General features: G+C 40.9%; 1 protein-coding gene across 1 annotated transcript in view; it reads left to right on the forward strand.

The window, feature by feature from the left end:
• The first annotated feature begins 2,146 nt into the window (after nucleotides 1-2,146).
• Nucleotides 2,147-13,608, forward strand: part of Pcnx4 (pecanex 4) — a 41,396-nt gene continuing 29,934 nt past the window's right edge. Inside the window, exons 1-2 of the mRNA XM_021201912.2 lie at nucleotides 2,147-2,326; nucleotides 8,239-8,981. Of these exons, the coding sequence (XP_021057571.1) occupies nucleotides 8,284-8,981 (698 nt within the window). The 5' untranslated portion in view covers nucleotides 2,147-2,326; nucleotides 8,239-8,283. The remainder of the gene's footprint in view (nucleotides 2,327-8,238; nucleotides 8,982-13,608) is intronic.

Raw genomic sequence — 13,608 nt, forward strand, 5'->3', positions numbered from 1 at the left:
AAACATCCTCTACACCAGCAGTTTCTATAATCAATTATTTCTTTTTTTATTGTGTGTTTTCTTAGCATCACTTTTATTTCCTTTAAGAACTTTTCATTTACAGCTTGAGTTGCTTGGTCTTGGAGGCCTGGCTTTCAGCCTGTCTTGGCTTTTGGCATACCTGCCTCGTGAAGCTTAGTCATTTTAGCTTCGACTCAAATTGAGTGATATACTACTCTCCCCTCCACCTGGACACCTAGAGATCATTCTAGAATTACTAATTAGCCTAACTCCAGCACAACTTTGTCTCAAGAAATGGTCTGGAGAAGTGGAAGAAAAAGGAAATCAACAAATCCATAGAACTGTCAAAACACATTTCTCACTTAAGTTTGAGACAGTTAGGGAAAATGAGGGACCATGGCAAGGAGGAAAACCTTTCACTCCAGAGTCTGTTTGAAGTTCTACTAGCTAAGAATCAAGAATTCTGCGCTAGTCCACCTCCCTGACCCCCCAAGGAAGTGTTTTGAAATTAAGATATGCATGATGTTTTTAGATATAATGCTACTATATACCTAGTGACACACAGTATCTTTTAAAGACTTATTTTAATTATATGAGCACACTGTAGCTGTCTTCAGACATACCAGAAGAGAGCATCAGATCCCATTACAGATGGTTGTGAGCCACCATGTGGTTGCTGGGAATTGAACTCAGGACCTCTGGAAAGAGCAGTCATTGCTCTTAACCACTGAGCCATCTCTCCAAACCAACACACAATATTTTAAGGTTAGAAACTTTTATATGTGTTGAGAAGCTCAAAAAGTTGTAATTCTATTTTAAACACTTGAAGGTGAGATAGTCCAGCAAGTGAAGAGACACAGCATAGTTATAATATTCTATGAAGGTTATCTATAAAGAGACAGTATTCCTTTTGTGTAGAAGCATTTCAAATAACAATGGAAAAATACCTGCGAGCTATGCTTAAGGCCTGAATATTTATGACCTAACTCCTTTCTCAAATATTTGTAAAACTGAAAAGTTCTGGGACTCTCCAAACAAGACTATAAACATATTTTTCAAAATACTCTTTTTACTTTATCAGCTGTAATCAGATCCAAATTCAGGGACCTTCTGATATCACTCAACACTGTATATGTAACATGGAAAGTGGAAGTCCCCACACTTTGGTGTGTCTTATGCTGTCATTGAGCACATCTATCAGCTCCTGTATTTTATATTAAAAGACTCCAACTCTGCCTCATACAGGCTCACCCTGGAATTTTTTTTTTCCTGTGGCAAATTCAAGAATCCCAACTTCACTTGACTGGAGATCTCTGAAAAAAAAAAAAATTCCAGTTGCTAGGGTGGCTATTCACAACCTGTGTCCCTGGGCCCTGGCTCGCTGCCACAGACAGGTTCACTATTTTACATGGATGTAGTTTATAATGTGCCAAAAGTACTATAAGACTAAGAGCAAAACCATTTGAGCTCAGATCACTGTGACAAATGTATAGATTGTTTTTGAGTATCACCAAGATGTGACACAAAAGAAGGCACATGCGGGTTGAAAGATGGTAACAAGATTTACTAGAGTCAGCGCTAAAACCATGAACTTTCCTCTTTTAAATAGGAAAAGGCAGTATCTATTAATGCAACAAAAATATTTGGTTTCGAATATAAGTAGAACAGGCACATGTTACCATTTAAAAGCATTCCCACCCCTAAGGCTGTTTGAATGGCCTTAGTTCTGTAGTCATTAATGGAGGTATCAGGACCCTGGGGGATTGGACTCCTATTGCACTCCTGAGTCCCGGGTCTGCCGATCTTGGAGAACCTAGGCTCCCCAAGAGATAGTCAAGTCCTCCATCTCTCCAGCCTCGAGGTTCCCAGATGATGGACTTCTCGTCACCAAGGCAACCACGTTCCTGCGTCTGGGCGTGGCCCGGGTGAGAATTCAGAGGTGGTGCTTAGGCCGCTCAAGAACCAGAGCAGCAGTGCTGGAGTCCGGGCGTCTCCTACAACTCTAGCCAGCGCGGCCCCGCGAGGAGGAAACCCCGCCTATCCCGCTCTGCCGTGCTGCACACGTGAATCCGCCTCCCGCAGAACCATGGCGGCCGGGGGCGGGGCGAGACGCACAGCCCCGCCTCCGAGCGCGCGTGCGCACTGCCCCCTGGGAGGCGCGAGCGCAGTTGATCTTAGCCATGGAAACGGGAGCGGTCCTGGAGGCCTCCGGTCAGCTGCTGGTGGCGCCGCATCCATCCTCCGGCGGGAGTTCCCAACCGACTTCAGCAGGGGAGATGTGGTCCCAGGACGCCCTCGCCTCGCCTCTCCCCTGCCGTGACTCCAGGTATGTCGGTCCCCGACACACCCGGGACTTCGTTGCTGCCTTAGTTTCCACCCCTGGGTACTACTGGGTTCCTTCAGCTTTTAATACCTCAAGAAACATCTTCCGCTCTCCATGAAAAAGCTTTTAAATGCAATTATTGCACTTTTTTAATGTACAGAGCAAATTGAATTGATCGAGGTAGTGATCCAGTTCGGCCTTAACGTGACTGAGAATACTCCCCAGGAGTTGCGTTTTACTTCTGAGAGGCCTCTGTGGAATGGAGAATGGCCCTTTGGCCCTGCTGAGGGATGGCCATATTACTCTAATCAAGTTCACGGCCTATGCTCCTTAGATAGAGATCACTCTTTCTAGGTTTATCTCTGTCTCAAGCCCTCCTGCCCAAAATTTGTTCATTCTTGGCCTCCTGGATATGTATAGCGCGTTTCTCAGGTTTCTCTGTCTCTATATAATCCTTTGCGTGTCAAAGACCAGAATTTTTTAAATGAATCCCATTCGTTATTTATTAGACCTCTGAATTGTATGCTCTCTTATTCTCATGTTCCCCTTACTCATTTTTTCACTATTCTATTTTTTTTTCATTAAATCCCTGAGTTTAGAGAAAAAGCATTCATATTATTTTATATCTGCTTCCATTCACACCCAATCACCCATAATTTCTCACAGCATCCAGTACAGATTTTGCTATTTTAGTGATTTAACTGTCTGGATCCCATGCTAGCCACAGGTTATGCCTTTCCTCCCATTAGGAAATGCCTATTGGTTATTAACTGCTGTGGAAAATCTCGGGCAGGGGACCTTTTCGTATTCCTCTGTGAGAGTTTTCTTGAGGTACATACAATTCATTTTCTGGAAGGATACAACTCACTGGTTTTGAGCATATCAACAGGTTTGCACAATCATCTCTACAGTTGGCTTTGGAACAGTTTGATTACCTCCAAAAGAAATCTTTTATGTTTAGCTGTTTTTCTCTCTCCTCCCCAATATTCCTGCCCACATTAGTTGTAGGCAATCACTAATCTTTTGTCTCAACAAAATTATTTTAGATACTCTATGTAAACACAACCTTAAAATATGTGATCTGTGTGTGTGCATCTAGCAGATTTCATGCTGCAGCTTGTATTATCCATTACTGTTTATTAGTATATTAGGCAGATATGCCCTGTATTATTTAGCCATTAGCCATTGGCAAAACGAGTTTGCCAGTACTAATAATGCGGTGGGCATTTTGTATAAATTTTTGTGTAGGCCTGTTTTCACAGATATACCTGGTGTTAGCACCAGGTACTGCAAGCCCTGCCTAGCCATGTGACCCTTGCTTGACCTGTGTTGCCAGGACAATGACCTTCTATCCCACAATCCACTTGGCTCAGTTCCCGCCCTCACTGATATGATGTCATTTTCTGTATAAGAGAGGAAGCCAACCCCTCCTCTCTCTCTCTCTGCTCTTCTCTACCCTTCTACCCGCTTTGCTGCTCCCCCACTCACGCATAATAAACCTCTCCCACGTGGAACACCGTGGCCTGGTCTGCTGCTTGGTTTTTCTGCCCAAAATATAAAACCTGGTAATGGAATAGGTATGTCAGAGGCTGGTTCCCTTGTTCAGCTTTTTGAGAAACTTACAGATTTTTTTTTCCCAAAGCTTAGTTCTACTCACTGTACATCCCCACTTGATGTGTTTGAAGGTTTTACATTAACCTCACCAACCCCTGTTGTAGGCTTTCATTTTTATTTTAGCCAATCAGGGGAATTCACAATATCTCCTGGTAGGTTTGGCTTGCATTTCCTCATGGCGAGCTTCATTTCCAGTTGGTCCATCACCCAGAAACTGTCAATTCTTATCCTTAGTTTATCTTTTAAAAATTGGGTTGTATTTTCATTGACTTGGGAGAATTAACTAATTAATTAATTAATATAGCCTAGATGCAGGTCTCTAATTACAACCTTTGCCATTCTGCAAATAGCTTCACTTCCCTGGTGGCCCGGGCTCTTGACTGCTCTCGTTCAAGAGTGTTGGGTGCCAGTGTCCTTAGGCTAGCTTGGGTATCAAGTTGTGCATTTTAAAACTTTTTATATTCCTTACAAGTCCAAATCTGCCTGGTGGCTCCTGCCTTTAATCCCAGCACTCAGGAAGCAGAGTCAGGTGGATCTGTGAGTTTGAGGCTAGCCTGGTCTACAGAGTTGAGTTCCAGAACAGCCAGGGCTACATAGAGAAACCCTGTCACAAAACAACAACCGAGAGAGAGAGAGAGAGAGAGAGAGAGAGAGAGAGAGAGAGAGAGAGAGAGAGATCCTCAAGACAAAGTTTACTTTTATTTGACAGTAAGTTGGTATGATTCAAAAACTCAGTTTGCCACTAGTTAATCTTGTGTCTTAGTTGTCACAGTATTGTTGGTTTCCACTTTTTAGTAAAGTTATTTGCAGTTATTTATATGAATATCAGATTCTACTCCAATGATGCCTTATTTTGAGAGAAAAGGTTGTCAACCCAGTTGAATTATTAAGGTGGGAGAGGTATGGGAGGGTAGTTTGAATCCTCAGCCATTTCTTAACAGTTTAACTTTCCAGTGTTGTGCTGGCTTAATTTTATGTCAGCTTGACACAGGCTAGAGTCATCAGCAAGGAGGGGACTCCACATGCCTCTCTAAGACAAACCTGTGGAGCATTTGTTTCATGTGATGGATGGGTGGGCTATGCCTGGGCTGGTGGTCCTGGGTTCCATATGGAAACAGGCTGAGCAAGCCATGGGGAGCAAGTCAGTAAGCAGCGCCGGTCCATAGGCTCTGCATCCGCTCCAGTCTTTGGGTTCCTGCCCTGACTTCCTTTAGTGATAAACAGTGGTGTGCAGTGAAAGTCATATAAGCTCTTTCTTCCCCAAGTAGCTTTGTTCACCAAGTCATCGGAGTATAACCCTGGATAAGACAGCTGTGCATTGATATTCTGATGCTGTACACTGGGAAAAGTGAAAGAGAACAGACAACTCCTGTACTACCTGTACAGCACTGCCAGTATCAGCTGTCTCGTACCCCTATCTAGTCATCTTAGGTTTTTCTTTTTCCCTTGGGGGAGGAGTTGGAGTACTAAGGGTTAAATGTAAGGCCTCATTCGTGCTTGGTAAGTGCCCTGGTCCCAGACCTCTTTTTTACTTTTTATTCCTGTTTACCATCTCCACCCATATTACTTAAGCTATGCCATTAACATAGCTGCAGGCCTTTACAAGCCAACATATTCTGCTAAATTTGAGGGTTCAGTTGACTCTCAGGATTTGGCCCCTCACCATGAAGAGCTAAACCACACAAGAGCTTGCTCTGAGATTACCTCAAGCTGGTGCATGTTATTTATGAGTGCTACAAAATGAGCTCTGTTTGAGGGAAGGGAGACAGTTCAACCAAAGGGCTTGCCACAATTTTTGGAAATGATTAGACTGAGTCATGAAAGTGAACTAAAATTACTGACTAGATAAAGGAAAAAAAATTATCGTAGACAGAGAACATGAGGAGAGGCATCTAGGAGGAAACCCGAGATCTGTTTGCAGGACAAGGATTAAGAGTTGTGGAGGGCAGTTAGTAATCTGAAGAAGACCAAATGTCATAAAAATAGTTTACTTGGTGTCCTTTATAAAACGTTTAGTGCATCTGCAAGTGATAGCGAGCCTTCTACTACACAGGTGTGTATACTTTCTAATACAAATGCAATCAACAATTTAATTTTACTCTTTGGTATTTCAAGAGCATCTTTCTATGATTCTCTATGACAACTACGGAACTACTAAAAGGCAAATGAATGTGGTTAATAGAATAGCAGCTTTATATGGTATCACTTCTCTGTCTCCCTTCCCATCTTGTTTCCTGACTTCTCTCATGGCTGGAATATAAAGACTTTAAAATCCTGACCATCTAATGAAGCTCATTTTCTTGACTAATGGAATCGGCGATAGATAACTCATTTTGGGATATCTACTCCACTCTGCAGGAGCATAACCTTCTGACCCTGCAACACAAGGTGGCTATTTCAGAACACTAAGGGTAAACCACTGAGGCAGATAAACTCTTATAGAGGGAAAAGGAAAAACAACAAATAACAACCTGTATTAAGGTTCCTGTCTTAGTCAGTATACTGTTGCTATGAAGAGACACCATGACCATAGCATCTCTATAAAGGAAAACATTTCATTGAGGCTGGCTTGCAGTGTAGAGCTTTAGTTCATTATCATGGCAGGAAGCATAGCATGCAGGCAGACACGATGCTGGAGAGGAGCTGAAAGTTCTCTATCTGGATCAGCAGGCAGAATGAAGAGAGACACTGGGGCCTGGCTGGAGCATCTGAAACCTGAAAGCCCACCCCCAGTGACACAGTTCTAACACACCTACTCCAACAAGCCCATCCTTCCTAATAGTGCCTCTGTCTGTGGGCCTATAGGAGCCATTTTCATTCAAACCACCACAGTTCCCTAGGTCACGGCTCTGTTACCTTGTGAGGGTACATGGCTGCTACTTAAGTAAAAGCTGCACTTGGCTCTACATAGACTAAGGACAGTGGACTAAAGGTGTAAGAACACAGATGTTTACAGTTTAAAGAACATCCTAACAGTGTAGCAGCAGGTGCTGCCTGACACTGGGTAGATAGAACGATTAGCTAAAGGACTAGTTTAAAGGGCTATTTTAAGTTATTCTATTTTCTAACCTAACGATGAACCACTGAAATAATATTGTTCTAGCTGATCTTGTATCAGGCAACTGGTTTTCTTGTTTGTTTTTTATTTTCAGAATAAGCTGTGTAGGAAAAGTAAATAGAATCTACTGCACTTGGTATTTTATCTTTGAGTAGAAACAACCTACACTAAATGACACAAAAGTTGCACAGGTTATTTCTGGCGTATTAAAGACACTGGCAATAGAGAGACTAAAAAATGAATTGCCAAGTAGCTTGCCTATGATAACATAGCTATTAAAATACGCATCTATTCTGAATTCTTTTCGTTCCCAGCTTATATTTCCTTCTAGTCCATGTTATGGGTGGATGACAGTTTTGAGGCAACTTCTCACTACTAGCCCTGGCTGATCAAATTGGCCTTGAACTCAAGGATCCACCTGCCCCTGCCTCTGTCCCTGCCTCCTGATTGCTGGGATTAAAGACTGGCTCCTTACTGTATTTGAGCTCTCAGTTTCCATATGGGTTTTTATTGAAATGCTACTAATTTTATATAAGATTTGTCTCTTTAAATTATTTGAAATTTCTAAGTTTATTGGAATTTTTTAAATGATATTCATAACATTTAGTTGTATTTTCTACTTTGTTTCCCAAGAATTATAGAGAAATATCCTTATTTAGACAGTTGTGATTGACAGTGTTTACACAGCCCATTTAGTTGAATACTGTGCATTTTATAAAATACAACCACTCAATAATGTATATATTATATCGTCTATGACTGCTTTTCTGGTATTAGATAGTATTGTTATAACAGAACTAACCAAGCTAAGAATATTTACTATCCAGGCATTTAGAGTCAGTTTATAGACTGTAACTAATGACCCTGTAATAGAAAGAAAGACCAACAGCAGAACTCAGTGGGAAATAGTAGAACTGCCCACAGATCTATCTAAGTAGAGAGTACTGGCCTTCTGTACTCCTTTGGCCTCAGAATCTAAATGATGAGTTAAAAGTCTAATATCAAGGAGTATATGCTAACTACATAATAAAGAATAAGATTTCCTTTTTAAAAAATAAGTTAGCATGATTATTTTGGAAAGAAAACAAACAGTACCAATTATGTTACAAAGTGTTGAGAAGGAACCAAGGTTAGAAATCTTGCCTGTAAAGGAACTAAGTCAGGAGAAATCTGGGCTGTGTTTCCTCCAAGTCTTCAATGTTATATTTCCTAACTGTAATTTATTTTTTCTTTTTTTTAATAGATATTTCTGCTTATAAAAAAGATGTGACTCTCAGACTTATCCTGAATGGGAAGTATGAGTCCAGATGTCCCTCTGCTAAATGATTACAAACAGGACTTCCTGCTGAAGCGCTTTCCACAGACTGTTCTTGGAGGCCCTCGACTCAAACTAGGCTACTGTGCCCCTTCTTACATATATGTTAATCAGATTGTCCTTTTCCTGATGCCATGGGCCTTAGGTGGAATAGGAACACTCCTATACCAACTGGACATCCTAAGAGACTACGCTGCAGCAGCGCTTTCAGGAGGACTAATGGTGTTCACTGCGGCTGTCATCCAGCTCATGAGCGTGTACGCCAAGAGCAAGTCGGTGGTGGTCAAGAGGATGAGAACCAGGGATATTTTAGCAGAGGAAGACCAGCACGAATTTACAAGTTGTGCTGGTGCTGAGACCGTCAAATTTCTGATTCCTGGCAAAAAATATGTAGCCAATACAGTTTTCCATTCTGTTCTTGCTGGGCTGGTGTGTGGTCTTGGAACATGGTATTTGCTCCCAAACCGAGTAACCTTGCTGTATGGCAGCCCTGGGGCGACGGCTGTGCTCTTTGTTTTTGGGTGGATAACACTTTGCATAGGAGAATACTCACTCATTGTAAACACCGCCACAGAGACTGCAACATTCCAGACCCAGGATACTTACGAAATCACTCCTCTCATGAGACCACTTTATATTTTTTTCTTTGTTTCTGTGGACCTTGCACACAGGTAAAAACTTACAGAATTATTTAATGACTTGCTTTGTTTTAAGTATACCTGGCAAGAGAGCCTTTCTTAGTGTTAACAAATGATGAATCTGTGAGTTAAAAATTATGACCCAACTATTGGGATAGTTAGGTTATTTTGATGATTAGTCTTTTAGTATTGATCTTTATAATATATTCATGTTATAATGAAGTAGCAAATCTTATTGAAGAATCAACACATAAAAAAACACTTTAAGGTACATAATTTTTGAGTCCTGTACTTCATTTTAAATCATTATTAATTAATTAATTTGCATCCCAAATGCTGCTCCCCCTCTCTGACCCTCCCTCACAGAATCCATCTCCCCCCTTCTTCTCCACTGAGAGGGTACTCCCACTCAGGTATCCCCCAACCCTGGCACATCAAGTCTCTGTCAGATTAGGCACATCCTTTTCCACAGAGGCCAGACAAAGCAGACATGCAAACTAGACCACATGTCTGCTACACATCTGCAGAAGCCTCCTGCCAGCCCCTGTATGTTCTTTGGTTGGTGTCTCAGTCTCTGAGAGCTCCCAGGGGTCCAAGTTACTTGACTCTTTTGGTTTCCTGTGGGGTTTTCTTCCCATTCAGGGCCTTCAATTCTTCCCCCCCAAGCCTTCTATATATGTTCCCAACCTCTGTCCAATGTTTGGCTGTGGATATCTGTATCTGTTTCAGTCAGCTGCTGGGTAGAACCTTTCTGAGGACAGTTATGTTGGGCTCCTGTCAGCAAGCGTAGCAGAGTATCATTAGTAATGTCAGGGATTGGTGCTTGCCCGTGGGATGGGTTGCGAGTTGGACTGGTTTTTGGTTTGCCTTTCCTTCAGTCTCTGCTCCATCCCTGTTCTTATAGACAGGACAAATTTTAGGTCAAAGGTTTTGTGTGGGGGTTGGTCCTGGCGGTCCTGCCTGGCTATAGGAAGTGGCCTCTTCAGGTTCCATGTCCCTACTATTCAACAACTCGACTAGGATCACCTGCATTGACTTCTGGGGGCCTACTCTATTCCAGGGCTTTAGAACTTCCTAGAGTTTCTTCCCTCCACCCCAACACACCCCATATACCCCCAACCCTACATATCCTGCTTGTAGCTACAGATTCCCATTTATTCTCCTGGCCCCCTGGGCCTCTCTCCTGTCTCTCCCCACACCTGATCCTGCCTCCCTCTACCCATCCCCCTCCTCTCTCACACCCAGTTCCCACCCTCCTGCTCCTATTATTATTTTGTTTCCCCTTGTAAGTGTGATTCAAGCATCCTTACTTAGGCCATCTTGTTTAAGTTCTTTGAGACTGTGGGTTATATCATGAGTATCCTATACTTTATGGCTAATATCCACTTACCAGTGAATACATACCATGCCTGTCCTTTTGGGTCTGGGTTATCTCACTTAGGATGATATTTTCTAGTTCCACCTATTTGTCTGCAAAATTCATGATGTCCTTGTTTTTAATAGCTGAATAGTATTACATTGTGTAAATTAATTACATGTTCTGCATCCATTTTTCAGTTGAGGGACATCTGGATTATTTCCAGTTTCTAGCTATTATAAATAAGGCTGCTATGAACATAGTGGAGCATGTGTCCTTCTGGCATGGTAGAGCATCTTTTGGGTCTATACACAGGAGTGATATAGCTGCGACTTTAGGTAGAACTATTTCCAGTTTTCTGAGAAACTTCCAGATTGATTTCCATAGTGGTTGTACAAGTTTGTATCCTACCAGCAATGAAAGAGTGTTCCCCTTTCTCTACATCCTTGCCAGCAAGTGCTGTTCTTGAACTTTTGATCTTAGCCATTCTGATTGGTGTAAGGGGGGATCTCAGGGTCATTTTGATTTGCATTTCCCTGATGAGTAAGGATGCTGAACATTTTTTTAAGTGCTTCCCAGTCTTCTGTTGAGAATTCTCTTATTAGCTATATTTTGGATATTAGCCCTCTGTCGGGTGTAGGGTTAGTGAAGATCTTTTCCCAATCTGTAGTCTGCTGTTTTGTCCTGTTGGCAGTGTCCTGTGCCTTACAGAACTTTTCAGTTTAATGAGATCCCATTTATTAGTTGTTGATCTTAGGGCCTGAGCCATTGTTGTTCTGTTCAGGAAATTGTCCTCTGTACCAGTGCATTCAAAGCTATTTCTCACATTCTCTTCTGTTAGATTCAGTGTATCTGGTTTTATGTAGAGGTCCTTAATCCACTTGGACTTGATTTTGGATGGGGAAATATATATGAATCTATTTGCATTCTTCTACATTCATACATCTACTTAGACCAACACCATTAGTTGAAGATGCTTCTTTTTTTCCATTGTATGGTTTTGACTTGTCTAAAATCAAGTGTCAGTAGGTGTGTGGGCTTATTTCTGGGTCTTTGATTCTATTCCATTGATCAAACTGTTTCTGTACAAATATTATACAATATGTATTACTATTGCTCTGTAATACAGCTTGAGGTCAGGGATGGTGATTCCTGCAGAAGTTCTTTTATTGTTCAGGATTGTTTTTGCTATCCTGGGTTTTTTGTTTTTCCATATGAAGTTGAGACTTGCTCTTTCAATGTCTGTTTAAAAAAAAAAAGTGTTGGAATTTTGATGGGGATTGCATTGAATCTGTAGATTGCTTTTGGTATGTTAATTCTACTGATCCATGAACATGGGAGATCTTTCCACCTTCTGATATCTTCAATCGTTTCTTCAGGGACTTGAAGCTATTGTCATACAGACCTTTCATTTGCTTGGAAAGAGTTATGCTAAGATATTTTATATTATTTGTGATTATTGTAAAGGGTATTGTTCCCCTAATGTCTTTCTCTGCAAGTTTATCATTTGTATAGAGGAAGGCTACTGGTTTCTTTGAGTTAATTTTATACCCAGCCACTTTGCTGAAGTTGTTTATCAGCTATAGGAGTTCTCTGGTAAAATTTTTGGGATTGCTTATGTATACTATCATCATCCTGAAATAGTGATACCTTGACCTCTTCCTTTGATCTCCTTGTGTGTTGTCTTATTGCTCTAGCTAGAATTTCAAGTCCTGAATAGATAGGGAGACAGTGGGCAGCCTTGTGTGTCTCTGATTTTAATGGGATTGCTTCAAGTTTCTCTCCATTTAGTTTTATGTTGACTATTAGCTTGTTGTATATTGCTTTTATAATGTTTAGGTATATTCCTTGAATCCATGATCTCTCCCAGACTTTTAACATGAGGGGGTGTTGAATTTTGTCAAAGGCTTTTCAGCGTCTGGTGAGATGATCAAGTGTTTTTTTTTTTTTTCTTTCAGTTTGTTTATATGGTGGATTATGTTGATGGATTTTCATATATTAAGCCATCCCTGCATCCCTGGGATGAAGTCTCCTTGATCCTGATAAATGATATTTTTGATGTGTTCTTGGGTTTGGTTTATGAGAATTTTATTGAGTATTTTTGTGTCAATGTTCATAACAAAAATTGGTTCTCTTTCTTTGTTGAGTCTTTGAGTGGTTTAGGTATCAGGGTAACTGTGTCTTCATAGAACAACTTGGGTAGTGTTCCTTCTGTTTCTATTTTGTGGAATAATTTGAGGAGTATTGGTATTAGCTTTTCTTTGAAAGTGGTAGAATTTTGCACTAAGACCATGTGGCCCTGGGCTTTAGGGGGGACGAGGAGGGGGACTTTAATAACTTCTATTTTGTTAGGAGTTAGGAGACTGTTTAGTTTACCTGATCATTATTTTACTTTGGTAAGTGGTATCTGTCTAGAAATTCATCCATTTCATTTAGATTTCCAGTTTTGTGGAGAGCAGGCTTTGAAGTAAGACTGAATGATTTTTTAAATTTCCTCAGTTTCTGTTGTTATATCTCCCTTTTCATTTCTGATTTTGTTAATTTGGATACTGTCTCTGTGTCTTTTAGTTAGTTTAGCTAAGGGCTTGTCTATCTTGTTGATTTTCTCAAAGATCTAGTTCTTGGTTTTGTTGATTCTTTGTATTGTTCTCTTTGTTTCTAATTGATTGATTTCAACCCTGCATTTGACTATTTCCTGCCATCTATTCCTCTTGGGTGTGTTTGCTTCTTTTTGTTCTAGAGCTTTCAGGTGTGCTGTTAAGTTGCAAATATGAGATCTCTCAAGTTTCTTTATGAAGGCTATGAACTTTCCCCTTGGCACTGCTTTCATTGTATCCCATAAATCTGGGTATGTTGTACATTTATTTTCATTGAATTCTAGGAAGTCTTTAATCTCTTTCTTTCTTTCTTCCTTGATCAAGTGATCATTGACTAGAGAGTTGTTTAGTTTCCATGAGTATGCAGGCTTTCTCTTGTTTCTGTTGTTGTTGGAGCCCAGCCTTAATCCATGGTGATTTGATAGAATTCAAGGGGTTATTTTAATCTTCTTGATCTGTTGAAGCTTGCTTTGTACCCGTTTTATGGCCAGTTTTAGAGAAGATTCTGTGAGGTACTGAGAAGAAGGTATATTCTTTTGTTTGGGGGTGAAAGGTTCTGTAGATATTTGTTAAGTCCATTTGATTCAAAAACATCTGTTATTTTCATTGTTTCTCTGTTTAGTTTCTGTTTCAATGACCTGTCCACTGGTGGGAGTGGGGAGTTGAAGTTCCCCACTCTTATTGTGTGGGGTTCAATGTGTGATTT

The sequence above is a fragment of the Mus pahari genome, chromosome 7 (assembly GCF_900095145.1).
Source record: "Mus pahari chromosome 7, PAHARI_EIJ_v1.1, whole genome shotgun sequence".
NCBI lineage: Eukaryota > Metazoa > Chordata > Mammalia > Rodentia > Muridae > Mus > Mus pahari.